Source organism: Poromitra crassiceps (genome assembly GCF_964638095.1).
Source record: "Poromitra crassiceps genome assembly, chromosome: 29".
Taxonomy (NCBI): Eukaryota; Metazoa; Chordata; class Actinopteri; order Beryciformes; family Melamphaidae; genus Poromitra; species Poromitra crassiceps.
Genome location: NC_139641.1, coordinates 9,638,471 through 9,652,306, shown reverse-complemented (window position 1 = coordinate 9,652,306; position 13,836 = coordinate 9,638,471). Strand labels below are relative to the sequence as shown.

The 13,836-nt window shown below is 43.5% G+C and overlaps 1 protein-coding gene across 1 annotated transcript in view; it reads left to right on the top strand.

The window, feature by feature from the left end:
- The window catches only part of LOC310800169 (dynein axonemal heavy chain 5-like), a gene marked incomplete at both ends in the record, with an annotated part of 678,223 nt that overhangs the window by 432,534 nt on the left and 231,853 nt on the right, over positions 1–13,836 (top strand). The window contains 6 exons of the mRNA XM_083662754.1: positions 528–734; positions 3,902–3,982; positions 4,240–4,330; positions 5,159–5,304; positions 10,558–10,725; positions 10,860–11,109. Coding sequence (XP_083518880.1) covers positions 528–734; positions 3,902–3,982; positions 4,240–4,330; positions 5,159–5,304; positions 10,558–10,725; positions 10,860–11,109 — 943 coding nt within the window. The remainder of the gene's footprint in view (positions 1–527; positions 735–3,901; positions 3,983–4,239; positions 4,331–5,158; positions 5,305–10,557; positions 10,726–10,859; positions 11,110–13,836) is intronic.

Here is a 13,836-nt window from a genome sequence, read left to right as displayed (position 1 = left end):
GAAAAAATAACTAAAGGACAATCACAACATTGCAAGTGCAATCCAATATATATATACAATTAACAACATGAGTGGAGGAGTGTTCATTAGACATTAAATATGAATTTACAGTCTGAGTTAAATAAGTGTTAAATAGGCAGTGAATTTAGATGAATTTACAGACCGAGTTAAATAGGCATTCAATGAAATATGAGTTACAGTCTGAGCGGTGCACGATGTGGTTAACAAGAGTAATCTGATGGTGTAAAGTTCTGGTAGGGGAAGCAGCTATAATACTTGAAGTACCCACTTTAAGTAACCGCTTCAGTGTCCTGGCTGCGTGCAGGTCCTGAAGGGATGGCAGGTTGCATCCGATCATCTTCTCAGCACAGCGGATGATGAGCTGCAGTCTGTTTATAAAATAAATAAATAAATATTCATGAGCAAATAAAATAAATATTGAGCACAAGTGCATTATCACAAAATGGACAGCACAAAATGGACATTCATGGTTTTACTCTATACCCGTTCCCCTCCGCCCTCCCCAGATGGAGGATGCCAGGGTGTGCCTGAAGGCCTCACTGCTGGTTAGGTCTCCAGGGACAGGGGAGCTGTTTGTGAACTTGGACCCAGAGATCCTGACCCAGATCCGGGAAACGGACTGCATGACGAGGATGAGTTTAGAGATCCCGCCCTTCGCTGCCCTGCTGCAGCAGAAACAGGGCGCCCTCAAGAGGAACTACAACAGATTACAGGTAGTTCAATTGCAGAAATACACAGTCACACACAGACACAGTTGCCTGTAAATGCATGCAACCAAAAGATTGAAGGCCCAAAGTACTGTTGACTGTACATGTATGTAGACTGGTAAATGTATCCATTGTTGCACAAACTGATTTCACCAAGTAACAGTTGTTCCTGGACCAACATTTCTTCCTACTATGGGCCGGGAAAACCCCGCCCCCAAACTAATTTCATTGGTCGCCGCAATTGCTTCTTCCTGAAAACGTGTGGCAAGTAAAAAAGATGTGGTTAAAGGGACACTCCACTGAAAAACAATGCCGATTTATTTTGCACATAATTTCACACACACAGGAAATCTGTGAACAGTTTTGCAGACATTCATTTAGTTTGACAGGTATTGAGAGTTTGATTTGAGTTAAAGTTGTGGACCAGTGATGTCATTCATGCACAAATGACATCACTGGTCCACAACTTAACCCAAATCAACTCTCAATAACTGTCAAACTAAATGAATGTCTGCAAAACTGTTTACAGTTTTCATATTATGTGTGAGATTATGTGCAACATAAATCAGCATTGAAAATCGGCAGTGTCCCTTTAACACATTGAGTGCCAAGGACGTCTGTGGACGTCCTAAAAAAAAGTAACGAGGAGTGCCAAGGACGTCTGTGGACGTCCTAAAATCATAATTCATATTATTCCATAATTCTGCTGTTTAAGGTCGTACCTAGCCAGTGAGCATGAATCCCTTCAAGGGATCACACGGCGCCACCTTAAACATCGTCACAGGAGCTGCTCCACCCACCTCAGATCCTTTACTTTGTACAGGAGACAGCGGAGAAAGCCGTCATCAAAGTGGAAACCGATGCATGCTTTCTGCCAGAGCCGTATATATTGCTCTGTCTACAGCGGAGAGTGGGCTCGGCTGCATCCGCGCTCACAACTGAGCGAAGAGTATGCCACAAGCTTATGCTTCTATCTATCTCCACACGATTTCCTAGAAAGCCAGCATCCGAAGCCGAACGGCCAAGCCTTTTCGTTCAGTCGCGTTTGCCAGCGCGCATCATTTCCTTGATGGGCGCTGGGATCTGTCCGGGGCAAAAACGGAGTCGAGAAACAAACTCTGTGCGTGTGGGAGGAGCCCGCAGCTCAGAGGTGGAGAGGGGGGAGGGGGGGGGGGGGGGGGGGGGTGTGTGGCACACATGCTGCACAGAAACCACACCACACGCCACCACATCAGAAAACACCAGCCAGAGTCAGTGAATGTGCTCGAAATTAGAGTGCAAAAGGTATTCATAAAAGGGACTATATCTTGGAAAGTAAAAAAAAACGACAGAAAACCCTTGAAAGTGCACTTTTTTGAGAGGCTGTCATTTCATAATGGAACTGTCTAGAAACAAAATTTCTTCTTTGGAAGAAGCAGGAGTGTTCAATGTTTCATTAAAGTCCAGCCCCGTTAATATAGCCATAATAGAAAAAATTCTATAGCTGTTTTCAACTGAATGGAAGTGAATCTGGCACAGGCTCCAGACAATTTTACTGAAGCGCTGTGGCACTCAATGTGTTAAGGTTAGGGTTTTCTTATCTAACGATGAGCAGACCCAAACCCTAACCCTAAGCACATTGTTGTACTTGCCTAAACCTAATGTCTATAACCCTAATGTTTTGTAAAAATGTGTGCGGTTTGACCGGGAGTCGAAGTCCAGTTCTCAGATTGGAAGGCACGCACCTTATCCATTAAGCCATAGAGACAGTCGGCATGTCTGGGAACGCCCACAAAATGTTAAACGGCTGGCGCGCGAGTGGGGTAAAACCGCCCATATATCTCATGGGCTGACTCACCAAAAGACGGTGCTGCGGCTCTAAACTACAGGTTTGGGGGTTCTAGAGCAGAACACAAGACGTCTGCTCAGATGTGCGTTTACTGCGGTGGTTAAATCCCCGATCGTGTCTGCCTGGGCTCTGGGCTATCAGCTAAATTCTAACTTTGCTGATTGGATAGAAGGGGGTTTTTACCCCACCCTGACCACGCCCCCAGCCAGGCTGAGCCAGCTAAACCAGCGTCTATGACGAGACGTGGCCTCAACCTATCCATTAAGCCAGAGGTTCTCAAATGTTTTTCAGCCAAGGACCCCTTACAAGATAGAAAATATACCGGGGACCCCCTCATTCTGATTTGTGATTTTGGGCTAAGCTTAATTGTTTCCACGGTAACGTGCTTGACTTTTAATTTGATAGGTTTGTTATTAGAATGTAATCCATGAACCATTTTAGATTTAAAGCATAAACTATTTTCGTTGAACTATGAAGATTTTGCAAAAAAAAAAAATTTTTTTTTTTTTATTACATTACATTTACATTACGTCATTTAGCAGACACTTTTGTTTTATCCAAAGCGACTTACAATATCACAATTTGTCAACAGTACAGAAAACCACTATGCAACACAATCAATGACAGCCAAGATATTTTGATAGACTAGCACCATGTAGGAAGTAGTTTGAGAAGGAATAAGTAACATGTAGCATTTTATAAAAAAAATTTTTTTTTTTTTTTTTTTACTTGAAAACTTTTCGCGGACCCCCTGGCAAAGTGCCACGGACCCCTGGGGGTCCGCGGACCCCCATTTGAGAACCACTGCATTAAGCCATAGGAGCGAGCAGACCCTGAGCTGCACTTTTGTCACACCCTAACCCTAATCCTAACCACATTCTTTTCCTTGCCACACGTCTTTTTTTAAGGAAGAAGCAATTGTGGCGACCAATCAAATGAGTTCGGGGCCGCCCATACTTTTATTTATTTATTTATTTATTTGTTTATTTGGACGGGACAGTGCAAAATCAATGAACACAAAAACCATGAAGCAGATACAGTCACCTGGAACATAATAAGACTGTAACGATTGCCGGATTTAGCACGAGGCTAATTTCCATCCGTTGTCCCCGAAAGACATAAAACACAGAATACATAGAACGTACTAGGAACATACTAGGAAGAAATGTTGGTCCCGGGACAACTGTTACTTGGTGAGATCAGATTGTGCGTCCATTGTCAGTGTTCAATCCTGTGACATCCTGATTGGGAACATAATTCCAATTGGACATTTTGAGTGTTCTCATTGAATAAATCAATTTAACACTTATAAAATAAATGTGTTAATGTCTTCTTCCCCTTCTAGTTGATGTTGAGTGAGAACTCCAGAGTGCGGACTAAGATTCAGAGTGCCTTTGAACAGCTGGCCATCCCTCATGTGGCTAAGGTAAGATAAGATGTACAGTAGTGTGGTCCAGTAAACCAAGATGTATTTCAAATACAAGCTCATTGCACATGTGTTATTCCAGTATTATATTCAGACTAATTTCCAAAAGGGAATATTTTTTATTTTGATTGTTTACCATGCATCTCAAGCAGCTTTTTCCAACATGAAACATCTGATGTGTGATAATACACGTACATGACAAGAGATCAAATCAACAGCTGCCCCGTGCATCAATACGTACATCACTGACTTGACAGGTGGACGAGGCTCTACTGCCCGGCTTGACCTCCCTCAACTGGACGTCTCTGAACATAGACAAGTACCTCAGCCGCATCGACAAGACTCTGGGTAAGCAAGCACCGCATCCAGCAAGACCATCTGTCCATCCCCGTATAGACCTTATTCGATTGACGTCACTCACGTACGGGCACGCCCACCGCCGCCATATTGTTGACATAGTGCTGCAGCTTTAAGTGACAGCCTATGTGAGAGCAGCGTTTATAGGAAGCTAGCCGCCGTTAGCGTTACCTGTATCGTTCCAATTGTGTTCGGATGGTGACCTGCGTTAGGCATGGCTGTAGTAATGACAGCAATAAAGTCCCCGTGGTTTGTTTCTATCTCTACCGTCCACAGACGTGAAGGGAGCGAGACTGAGGATACGTCAGCAGCACAGGAGATGTGTGGATAGTTAGGAGAGAGACAGGTGAAACTTTCTGACAGCTCCTCACAGCAAAGTCTGTTCACCTCGTTTTTTCTTTTGTTTATTATTACAGGCATTAACGGCAGCATACAAACAACAACTGTGGGGTTTTTATTGCTGTCATCACCATCGCTATTTTGTAATGGAACAGAAACGACAATAAGGCTGTTACTAGTTGTCAGCTGCAGCGCTGTGTGCGCGCAGGACGGTATGTCAACAATATGGTGCCGTCCAGGGTTAGCGAATAAGGTCTATTCCCCCTTCGACCTAACCTGGTAACCAGCCCCAATGAATGAAGAGTGATGACAACTGCCATTCATATGGGGCTGGATACCAGACTACCTTCAACCTCGTTCAACCCCCCCCCCCCCCCCCCCCCACCTCTCTTGCCGCATCTCTCTCTCTCTCTCTCTCTCTCTCTCTCTCTCTCTCTCTGCATCTCTGTCTCCACTCTCCCTCTTGTCTCCCCCCTCCAGCGGACCTGGAGCTGTTGATGGACAGGGTGAATGACCTGGTGGAGTTCAGGATAGACACGGTGCTGCAGGAGATGAGTGGAGCCACACTGTGTGTTCTGCCAGAGGATGACCCGTTCACCTGCGAGGAGTTTGTTCACACCACCAGGGTAAATCAATACATCAACCCGCGTTATTGATTATTACAGGTGCCTCCGCCAACGGCCGCAGATCATGTTTTTGCCCGTTTGTGTGTTTGTTTATCTGTCCGACTGTCTGCAGGATATCTCAAAAAGTTATGAACAGATTTGCGCAAAACTTGGTAGAACAGTAGGTCATGGGCCAACTTACGCTACGTTCACACAGGGCACCTACGCCTCGCCTTGCCTCAAGCCACGCCTACGCCTACAGACCTTGAGCTGCGCGTGAACCTATCACGCGCTTTTGCGATCACACTGCACGCCTATTCCACGTTCACCTGAGCCGAGTCACAAGCGCCTCTCCTCTCTCCCGAGTGTTTTTTTTGTCACGTGTGGTCCCGAATTATCATAGGTAGGTAAAATAAATCTGATATATTTAATGTGCTATTGATGCTGGATATGTATAACCAGGTCTCCTTCTTGGGTCACTGTTGTCATAGAGAACTGGATGCTGTTGTACTAAGTGGATTAACCTTTCATTGTCCATCTTGCTTCTTCGGTCGCTATTCTCTCTCCTGAAGATTTGTTTACCGACGGGGAGAAAGACCCACGTGATAGCCACCCGTCAATCACTCTCTCTCTCTCTCTCTATCTCTCTCTCTCTCTCTCTCTCTCTCTCTGCTCAACATTGTTGTAGTAACACCATTTTATTTTGAAATTTAGTTGACTTTGCCATTTCCCACCGATATTGTTGCGTTTTTCCTTCATGGCTTGACAGAAGAAGTCTGCCTTCACACACCTAGTCGGCTTGAAAATAGAACTCACGCCTAAACGATAAAATCGGCGCAGGTCAGGCGAGGCGTGGGTACACGCAGGGTTCACATTGAGGCGCCCTGTGTACACAGCCTCATTGACTAAAAAGGACGCCTACTTAAAAGCGTGGGTAAAGGCAAGGTGTAGGCAAGGCTTGGGTGCTGTGTGTGAACGTAGCCTTAGAACTGATTCACTTACCAAAAGGGGGTGTGGCAATGGCCGTGGCCAATCACAAAAAGGCACCTTAACTTCCAAACGGATTTACGTAACTGTTCTGTTCATTTGAATATTTCTGTGTCCTTTTGGCATTGTAAGGACAATGCCTCACATCATCCAAAGCATGATTGGTTTGTAACTATTTAATAATTTCTACTCAGTCATCTGTTTTTATTCTCATGGGTCATTCCTATCATGCTTTTAGATGAATGACAATTGACGAGTCCTGCACAACATGATGTGTGTAGATTGATACAAGTTGTCCATTACAATAATTACATTTCTGTCCATTTCTCTGACAGTCCCTGTGGATGAGCACAGAGAGGCTCATTGGCTACAGTTCATGAATGTTGATTTATACTTAATGTGACAGAACAGCTGCTAACTCATCAAACAGGAATGGTAATGTGAACGGTCGTGCTGACAGGACGCAAATATTACATTGACTATTGGGATTCTCCGCTCATGCCATGGGTTGTTCAATATTGTGTAGATTGAGGTGGACATCATTTGATTTTGTGCTCATGCTAACTTCATCACAAATTCTGCGTATGCAGTTGAACTGAAGTAAATAGAAATGAACTGACCAGTTCACATTTTCACCATACTGTACACCTTAATTACTGTGTTCAATCCAAGAGCTTTCAATCAATCAATCAATCAACTTTTATTATCAGACACAAGGTCCATAGAAAAACGCATACATGAACAACACTTAACACATTGACTGCTGTGTGAACACAATATCCAGCTGTTGACTGCCAACGACGTGTTTACACGTCAAAAAAAATCGTTTTTTTTTTTTTGACGGTGGATCGTTGATCTGGCCCTTTTGCATCTCCTATTATAGTGTTAGAGCCGCCGGGCGTGTGCAATCCATTCCGCCGACCCACTGAGTGGAGACGGTGCTCAGACTATTGAGAGCCAAGCAAGCCAAGACAGCAGCATGGAAGCCATTATCATCAAAATGGATGGGGCGAAAACACTTTCGTTTTCGCGCTGATTGCTGGCGGTGCGGGATGTCAAACTTGCATGGTGGATTGCGGATGGAGCACACTTTGAGGCACGCAGCGTAAATATGACCAGAGTCGCAGGGGCTTCATCGGAGCTCTCGGCCAGGGCTCCGGGAGGCGGGCGAGTCCAGCCGGGCTTCCTCGGGGAGCCAGGCACAGGCAGGCACAGCGGCAGCGGGGCAGTGAGACTCGTGACAAGCAGCAGGTCATTTTGCCTTGGAAAATAGCACCAAATTGGAAACAGCCATAAAAGGCTTTTAGAATGGGATTTTCAACCCATTCTTTTTTGTTTCTTTTTCGCTCCAATTTAGAGTAATTTAATTTCTATTCAGAAATTTATTTGAGAGGTCGAGAGTATGAGAAAGTGCATTTGCACAAGTAGGAAAGTGCTTGTGACACGGCGCTGCAGCCAAAAAGAACGCCCACGGAGGGAGGAGTTGAGCAGAGGGGAGTTTCCTGCTGTTATGGAGGAAATTACTGTTCAAAACTATTGTTTAGGTCTTACTGATGCCAAAAATGAATGGTTAAAGTGACTGTTCTATCGAATTTCACAAAAAGCCGTTTATCTCTGAATAATTTTTCTCACGCTGAAACCATGCTGTATTCAACTGCTAATGCTTACATAACTACTAACTCTACAAACTAACTCTTTTAGACAGAGAAAGCACACATTCTATTAGTTATTTTTAGATGATTGGTGTTCACGAAGTATTAACAGAAAAGAATCCTCGGCTGTTGTAAAATGAGCCTAGAATCCTCAAAAACCCCCCTGGCAGAACCTACCGACAGCATTGAAAAAAGGCTGGCAGTCAATGTGTTAAGAAAAATAAAACGCACAAGAAAGAATTAAGATCTATTAGGGATGTCACAATATATCGCGATATCAAAACGTGACAATATGTATCGTTGAGATGAAATCTCATATGGTGAGAAAAAGAAGCTGAACATGGTGGCACTGATCTGCATCTGATTGCATGCTCGCTCTCCTTTTCATTGCTTTGTTTGAACAGACGAGGGACGTTACAGACACGGAGGATGAAAATGGTGAAATTACTCAAATTAGCGTGGAGGATGCCCCCTCAACTTACAAATCGATCGCAAATTTTTTTGTTAAAATATCGTATCGTATCGTTATCGTGAACCCAATATCGTGTATCGTATCGTGAACTGAATGTATCGTGACACCCCTAAGATCTATAGAATGCACCTATACCAATAGGACCACATTCGTGAGTTGTATCTCACAGCACTAAAAACAGGCTTGGTTAGCAGTACTATGATGGCATTCTGGGACACATTTAGTATGCCGATAAAATTGTACATTAAGTTTCTAAGGAGGGCCTGAAAAGTGTAGACTCCTGCCTTACAAAACAGGTCACTTGCACTACTCCACCTAGGTTTTTTCATCAGAATCCGCATGCAATCGTTATATGCAACCTAAAGCTTATGTTGGCTCGCTTTTCTCAAGTTCACCCACAGGGGGGCAGTATAAATACGGGTACAGTAGGCTCTGAAAAGGTTCATCTTTACATCATCAGAACATGAATGAAATGTCCTGACCAGCATGTTAGCCTGCCCATATAGCACACGCCGCTGTCTATACATGTCCTCATCATCAGACATTTGGTCAGTGATGAAGTGACCCAGATATTTTGTTTTATCACAAACAGACAGAACATTATCTGACAAATAAAAGGCAGGAACAGTGAGATCCCTGTCTCCCTTTGTTCTACAGATCATGACAACACTCTTTTTAGCATTGTATTTAACGTTGAATTTGACACCATAAGCAGAACATATATTTAATAACTGTTGGAACCCAGCACTGCTGGGAGGTCTTTGAAAAGCGTCTGTACCAAGAGCTTTATGATTGAGGAGGCAGCCAATGAACTGATGAACACAGACACAACACCTTGTAAACACTTATGTAATTTGGTATAAGCTTTCACCCAAAGCACATTATGGTACAATGACTATCCTTTTTTAGTTTTTATTTTTTTGCATGGAAGAGAATGATACCCTTACTGTGTAGTCTCTTAAAACAGACGAGTTGGCTTCCGCAATTTTCAAATGCTTCTGCCATACCGTCTGTAATACTTGGGGGAGAAGCATGCGCCAACCGGAATGGGAAGCAGAAAGGCGGGTCTTCCGCTCATTAGTCCAATCAGAATCCAATATGCCTCATTCGCAGACACGCGTGTACGGACACATGTGTCGTGATTGGTCGGATTCCGTCAAACTTCCTTCCAGTCTGAAGGTTTTTTTCCCAACTTCCTTGTGCATGTTCTGGGGGTGTAACGTACAGACTGTTTAGCTGCATTCGCCGGATGTAGATGAGACAGTCTGTTTTAAGAGACTACTTACTGTGTGTTCACATCGGGGGGCGTTGGGGTTGATCATGTGATGAGATTTCATACAAATTCAATGCACAGGCGCGGGTAGATGTGATTTTGTCCCGGGCCGGGGCAAAATCGCGCAACGGGTGACACAAATTGACGTACCGCTAATGACGCGATTTTCATCTCAACGTCCGGTCGCTCGAGTTGACGTTTTTCAACTCGAGCAAATAATGTGTGTGAGCTTGTGTCAGCAAACTCGCGCGGGTGAAGCTTTTTTCTAGAGCCAGACCGATACAGGATTTTTGAGGCCGGTGCCGATACCGATATTAGGGAGTAAAAAAATTCCGATATCGATATATCGGCCGATATTCTTATATTAAATATACACATTATATTACACAATGTTTTTGCAATGATCCCTCAAATATCAAACACTTGACAAAGATATGACTTGACATGACTTGAGATATGTAATGTAGGCAGGATATTTTACAGCTTATCAATCAACTTTATTGTCCAAAATGACATCACTGCAATGAAACAGTAAACTTAACTGGGGATTTAATAATTATAAATAACTAGAAATACAAAAACACAAATAGAACAAATATAAAATATAACTTGAGTTAAGAAAAAAGATCAAATATACACAACATGCTGTCTATAACTTAAAAAATACAAAATAAAAAAATATCGGCATATCGGCCAACATATCAGCCGATACCGATCGGTTATCAGCCAATATCGGCCGATAATATTGGTGGACCGATATATCGGTCGGGCTCTACTTTTTTCCACCTTGGTGTGAATGTACAGTTAGTTGAGCTCCATATGAATGTATATATGTTTGTATGTTATATATGTATGTATGTATGTATATATGTATGTTTGTATATATCTAGGACCTGTGTATCAAAGCAGCACAGAGCCTCCACACCAAGAGCTCATTGGTGGAGGAGGCGGCCAATGAACTGATCAACATGCTGCTGGAGTTTGACCACAATCACAAAGAGGAGGAGGAGAAGGTTGTTGAAGAAAGCCGCACCAACAGCAAGAACGTGGACCACATTGTAGACCACAGTAATGGTAAACTAACTAATACTGATGAATAAATACGGGGGTTTAGGGTCAGTTCACAACTTAAATATATCATTAGGCAAGCCGTGCAAACCAAGCGTTCATCTCTACAGTATCTCCAGTCGAGGACGAGGGGCGGTCCGAGGGCCGCCTGTTCTCCAGGAACACCCTGGCCCCTCCGGCCAGCGTCGGCCCGGCCTCGCCCCTGGTGAGGAGGAAGAAGAAGAGGGACCTGATGGAGGTGATGGAGGAGGAGGCCCAGGAGCTGCTCTCCCACTTCAACCACCGCAACGTGGACGCCTTGCTCCGCCTGACCAGGAACACCCTGGAGATGTTGCGCAAGCGCATCCACGCCTCCTCACTCATGCATTTCCTGGGTGAGCCTTGTCTCAACTACTTTGCTGTCCTATTATTAACAGTGTTGGGCAAGTTACTTTCAAAATGTAATATACTACATATTACTGGTTACTTTCATTTGAAAGTAATAAGTTACTTTACAATATTACTTTCTGTGTAGAGTAACTCGTTACTTATTACACTACTTTTGCATTACTTTTACCAAAACAACGGCAGCAGCAGAATGACATTGCCGCCTCGGAACCATCCCGAAAAATAATTGAAGCAGTGTAAACAATCCAAAATTCTAAATGCTATTCTTTTACTTTGTTATTGTCATCTATAGTAGTTATTTGCATAAAAACAAACAGTTTGATTAGGAAATGATTGTGTCTTAAAAATGTGCTTTGATTTATTAAAATGTAACAAAATTTGTAACTTGAGTTACTTGACAAAGCAACTGGTATAATATTACTGAAATCCTATAAGTAATAAGTTATATTACTGAGTTACTGCTAAAAGTAATCTATTACATGTAATATGTTACTTTTGTAATGAGTTACCCCCAACACTGATTATTAATCATGTATTTTTCTAGAATTTTAAACAAAGTCAGGAGTGTTTTGAGTCGACCAGATGTTTCTGTCCACACGTCAATTTGTTTCAATCACTCTTTTCTGGCTCCATGGTCAGACAGAAACGACCATACCTGGAGTGAGAAGGGGCTAGTTTCCATCAAAGACCTCTACATAGATGGTAGTGATGCGCGAGCTACCCAAAACCCACTGGGTCCCGCGGGCTGGCCCGCCCCGCAGGCCGGTCTGGGTTTGCAAATCGGAAAATATCGTGGGTGCGGGCGGGGCAGGCTCATAACGTGACAAAGCAACATTATTTTGCAACTTAAGAGTTAGAGAAGTGAAACATGCAGAGGCACAGACTAACCCTTTATTTAAAGACGTGAACACACACACGTACACACAGTCAGACAGACAAGGCGAGTCTGAAGCTGACTGCACCTGCTGCACTCTCTACTATAGCCTACATCAGGGATACTCAACTTGCTTTGCCCGGGGGCCACTTTCGTGAAATGATAGAAGGCGAGGGGCCAGTTAATAAAAACAAACAATATACATTTTTCTGCAGCAGATTATAGGTTTTTGGGGTGTCAGCCGGAGTTTAGTCTGACAATATCAATACAAAAGGAGTCTCTTGCGCGTCAGCCCCTCCACAAAAGGAGGTCGGTGCTCTCAGGACAGGACAGTATCACGACAAAAGTTCAATGGACAAACCAAAGAGGATCCTGGAGCACACGATTCACTGGAAAATTGCTTTATTCAATGACTAACGTTTCGACGCCTGCTGCGTCTTCATCAGAGTCAAACCTAGTAGTCTGACAATGTTGTGCACACCGGATAGTTTGTTAGGTTAAGTTAGTTCGGTTAAGTACATACATAAGTGCCTGGGTAGCGAGCAGACGGCGGTATTTGACAATTTAGCAGCTAAATCATAATAGATTATTGAAAGATATTCCATATTCCAGACTGAAATGCTATGACAGAAGTGGAATATTGGCCAGAATGGCATGAACCTTTGGACACTTATTCAGCGGGTATCTTGCATGTTGCGTTCAGGTGCACTGTAAATTTTTTTTTTTTTGTGCAATTCCATCACGGGCCACACAGGGGGCGCCCATGGGCCGCATGTTGCCCGCGGGCCGCCAGTTGAGTATCACTGCTGTAGGCCTACCTGCTACCTCCTTTTGAAGACCTTTGGATTAATTGAAGAAAGACCGATAATGGCTATTTAGAGTTTGTAACGCCGACGAGGCAGATAACAATATTACTATGGCTTCTCACTCGCAGCCAATTGTGCTTGTATGGACGTCCGACCAAGCCAGAGGGCTCGAACCTGCAACCCTCATGTTGGTAGGCAGGGAATGTACCCCTGCATTTTGTGCATGGCCATCTCTTTTTCCCCCCTCCGTTTCATCCTAGCAGGGGCTACTTAAAGCAGGACTAAACCCCCCAGATTTCTTGCAAAACTGTATTCTACTTGGCCGCCTATACTCCCTTCTTTAGCTGACAGAATTCCTCCCCCATAAAGTAACATATCTTGGCCAATAAGTATGTAACATACAAAATAAAACAACCCGTAATATCTTAATTTTATGTAGAATGCAGAGGACATGTAAATGTTTAGTTAAACTTGCATTCCAGGAATATTGTGCTCTAAAGATAACGTTAGTGGCTCGAGACTGTTTCGTCCTGAAACCCACACGCTTTGCGCACGCGTAACCTACGTGGGATTCGAAATAAAGCATCCGAGATAGAAAACGTTATGAATATAGCCACGTTATAAACAACAAACTAACGCTGGTGATCCGTATGGAAACAGTGTTACTCGAAATGGTTAAAAGTTCTATCAATTTGGTCATTCAGTGGCGTTTTACTGCCATGTAACATAACTAACTAGCGGCTAATATTAGCCACAGTAGGCATTACCCAGGGATGCATTGGTCTTAAAGGGGAAAAAAAATGTTTTCACATGAATGCACGCTCTAACCCCACCGTGACGTCACGATGTACCAAATATCCCATTCATTTGAGGGCACAAAAAAAAGCAGTGTTCAACCCATAGAGGGCACTTATGCTGCTGAAAATGATACAAATGGTACAATGGTAACAGTTTGGTCTCAAATGTGGAAATTTTGACCATAATTCTTCACACACCACCCCCAAAGTCATATATATTGGTTAAAAGCTGAGAAA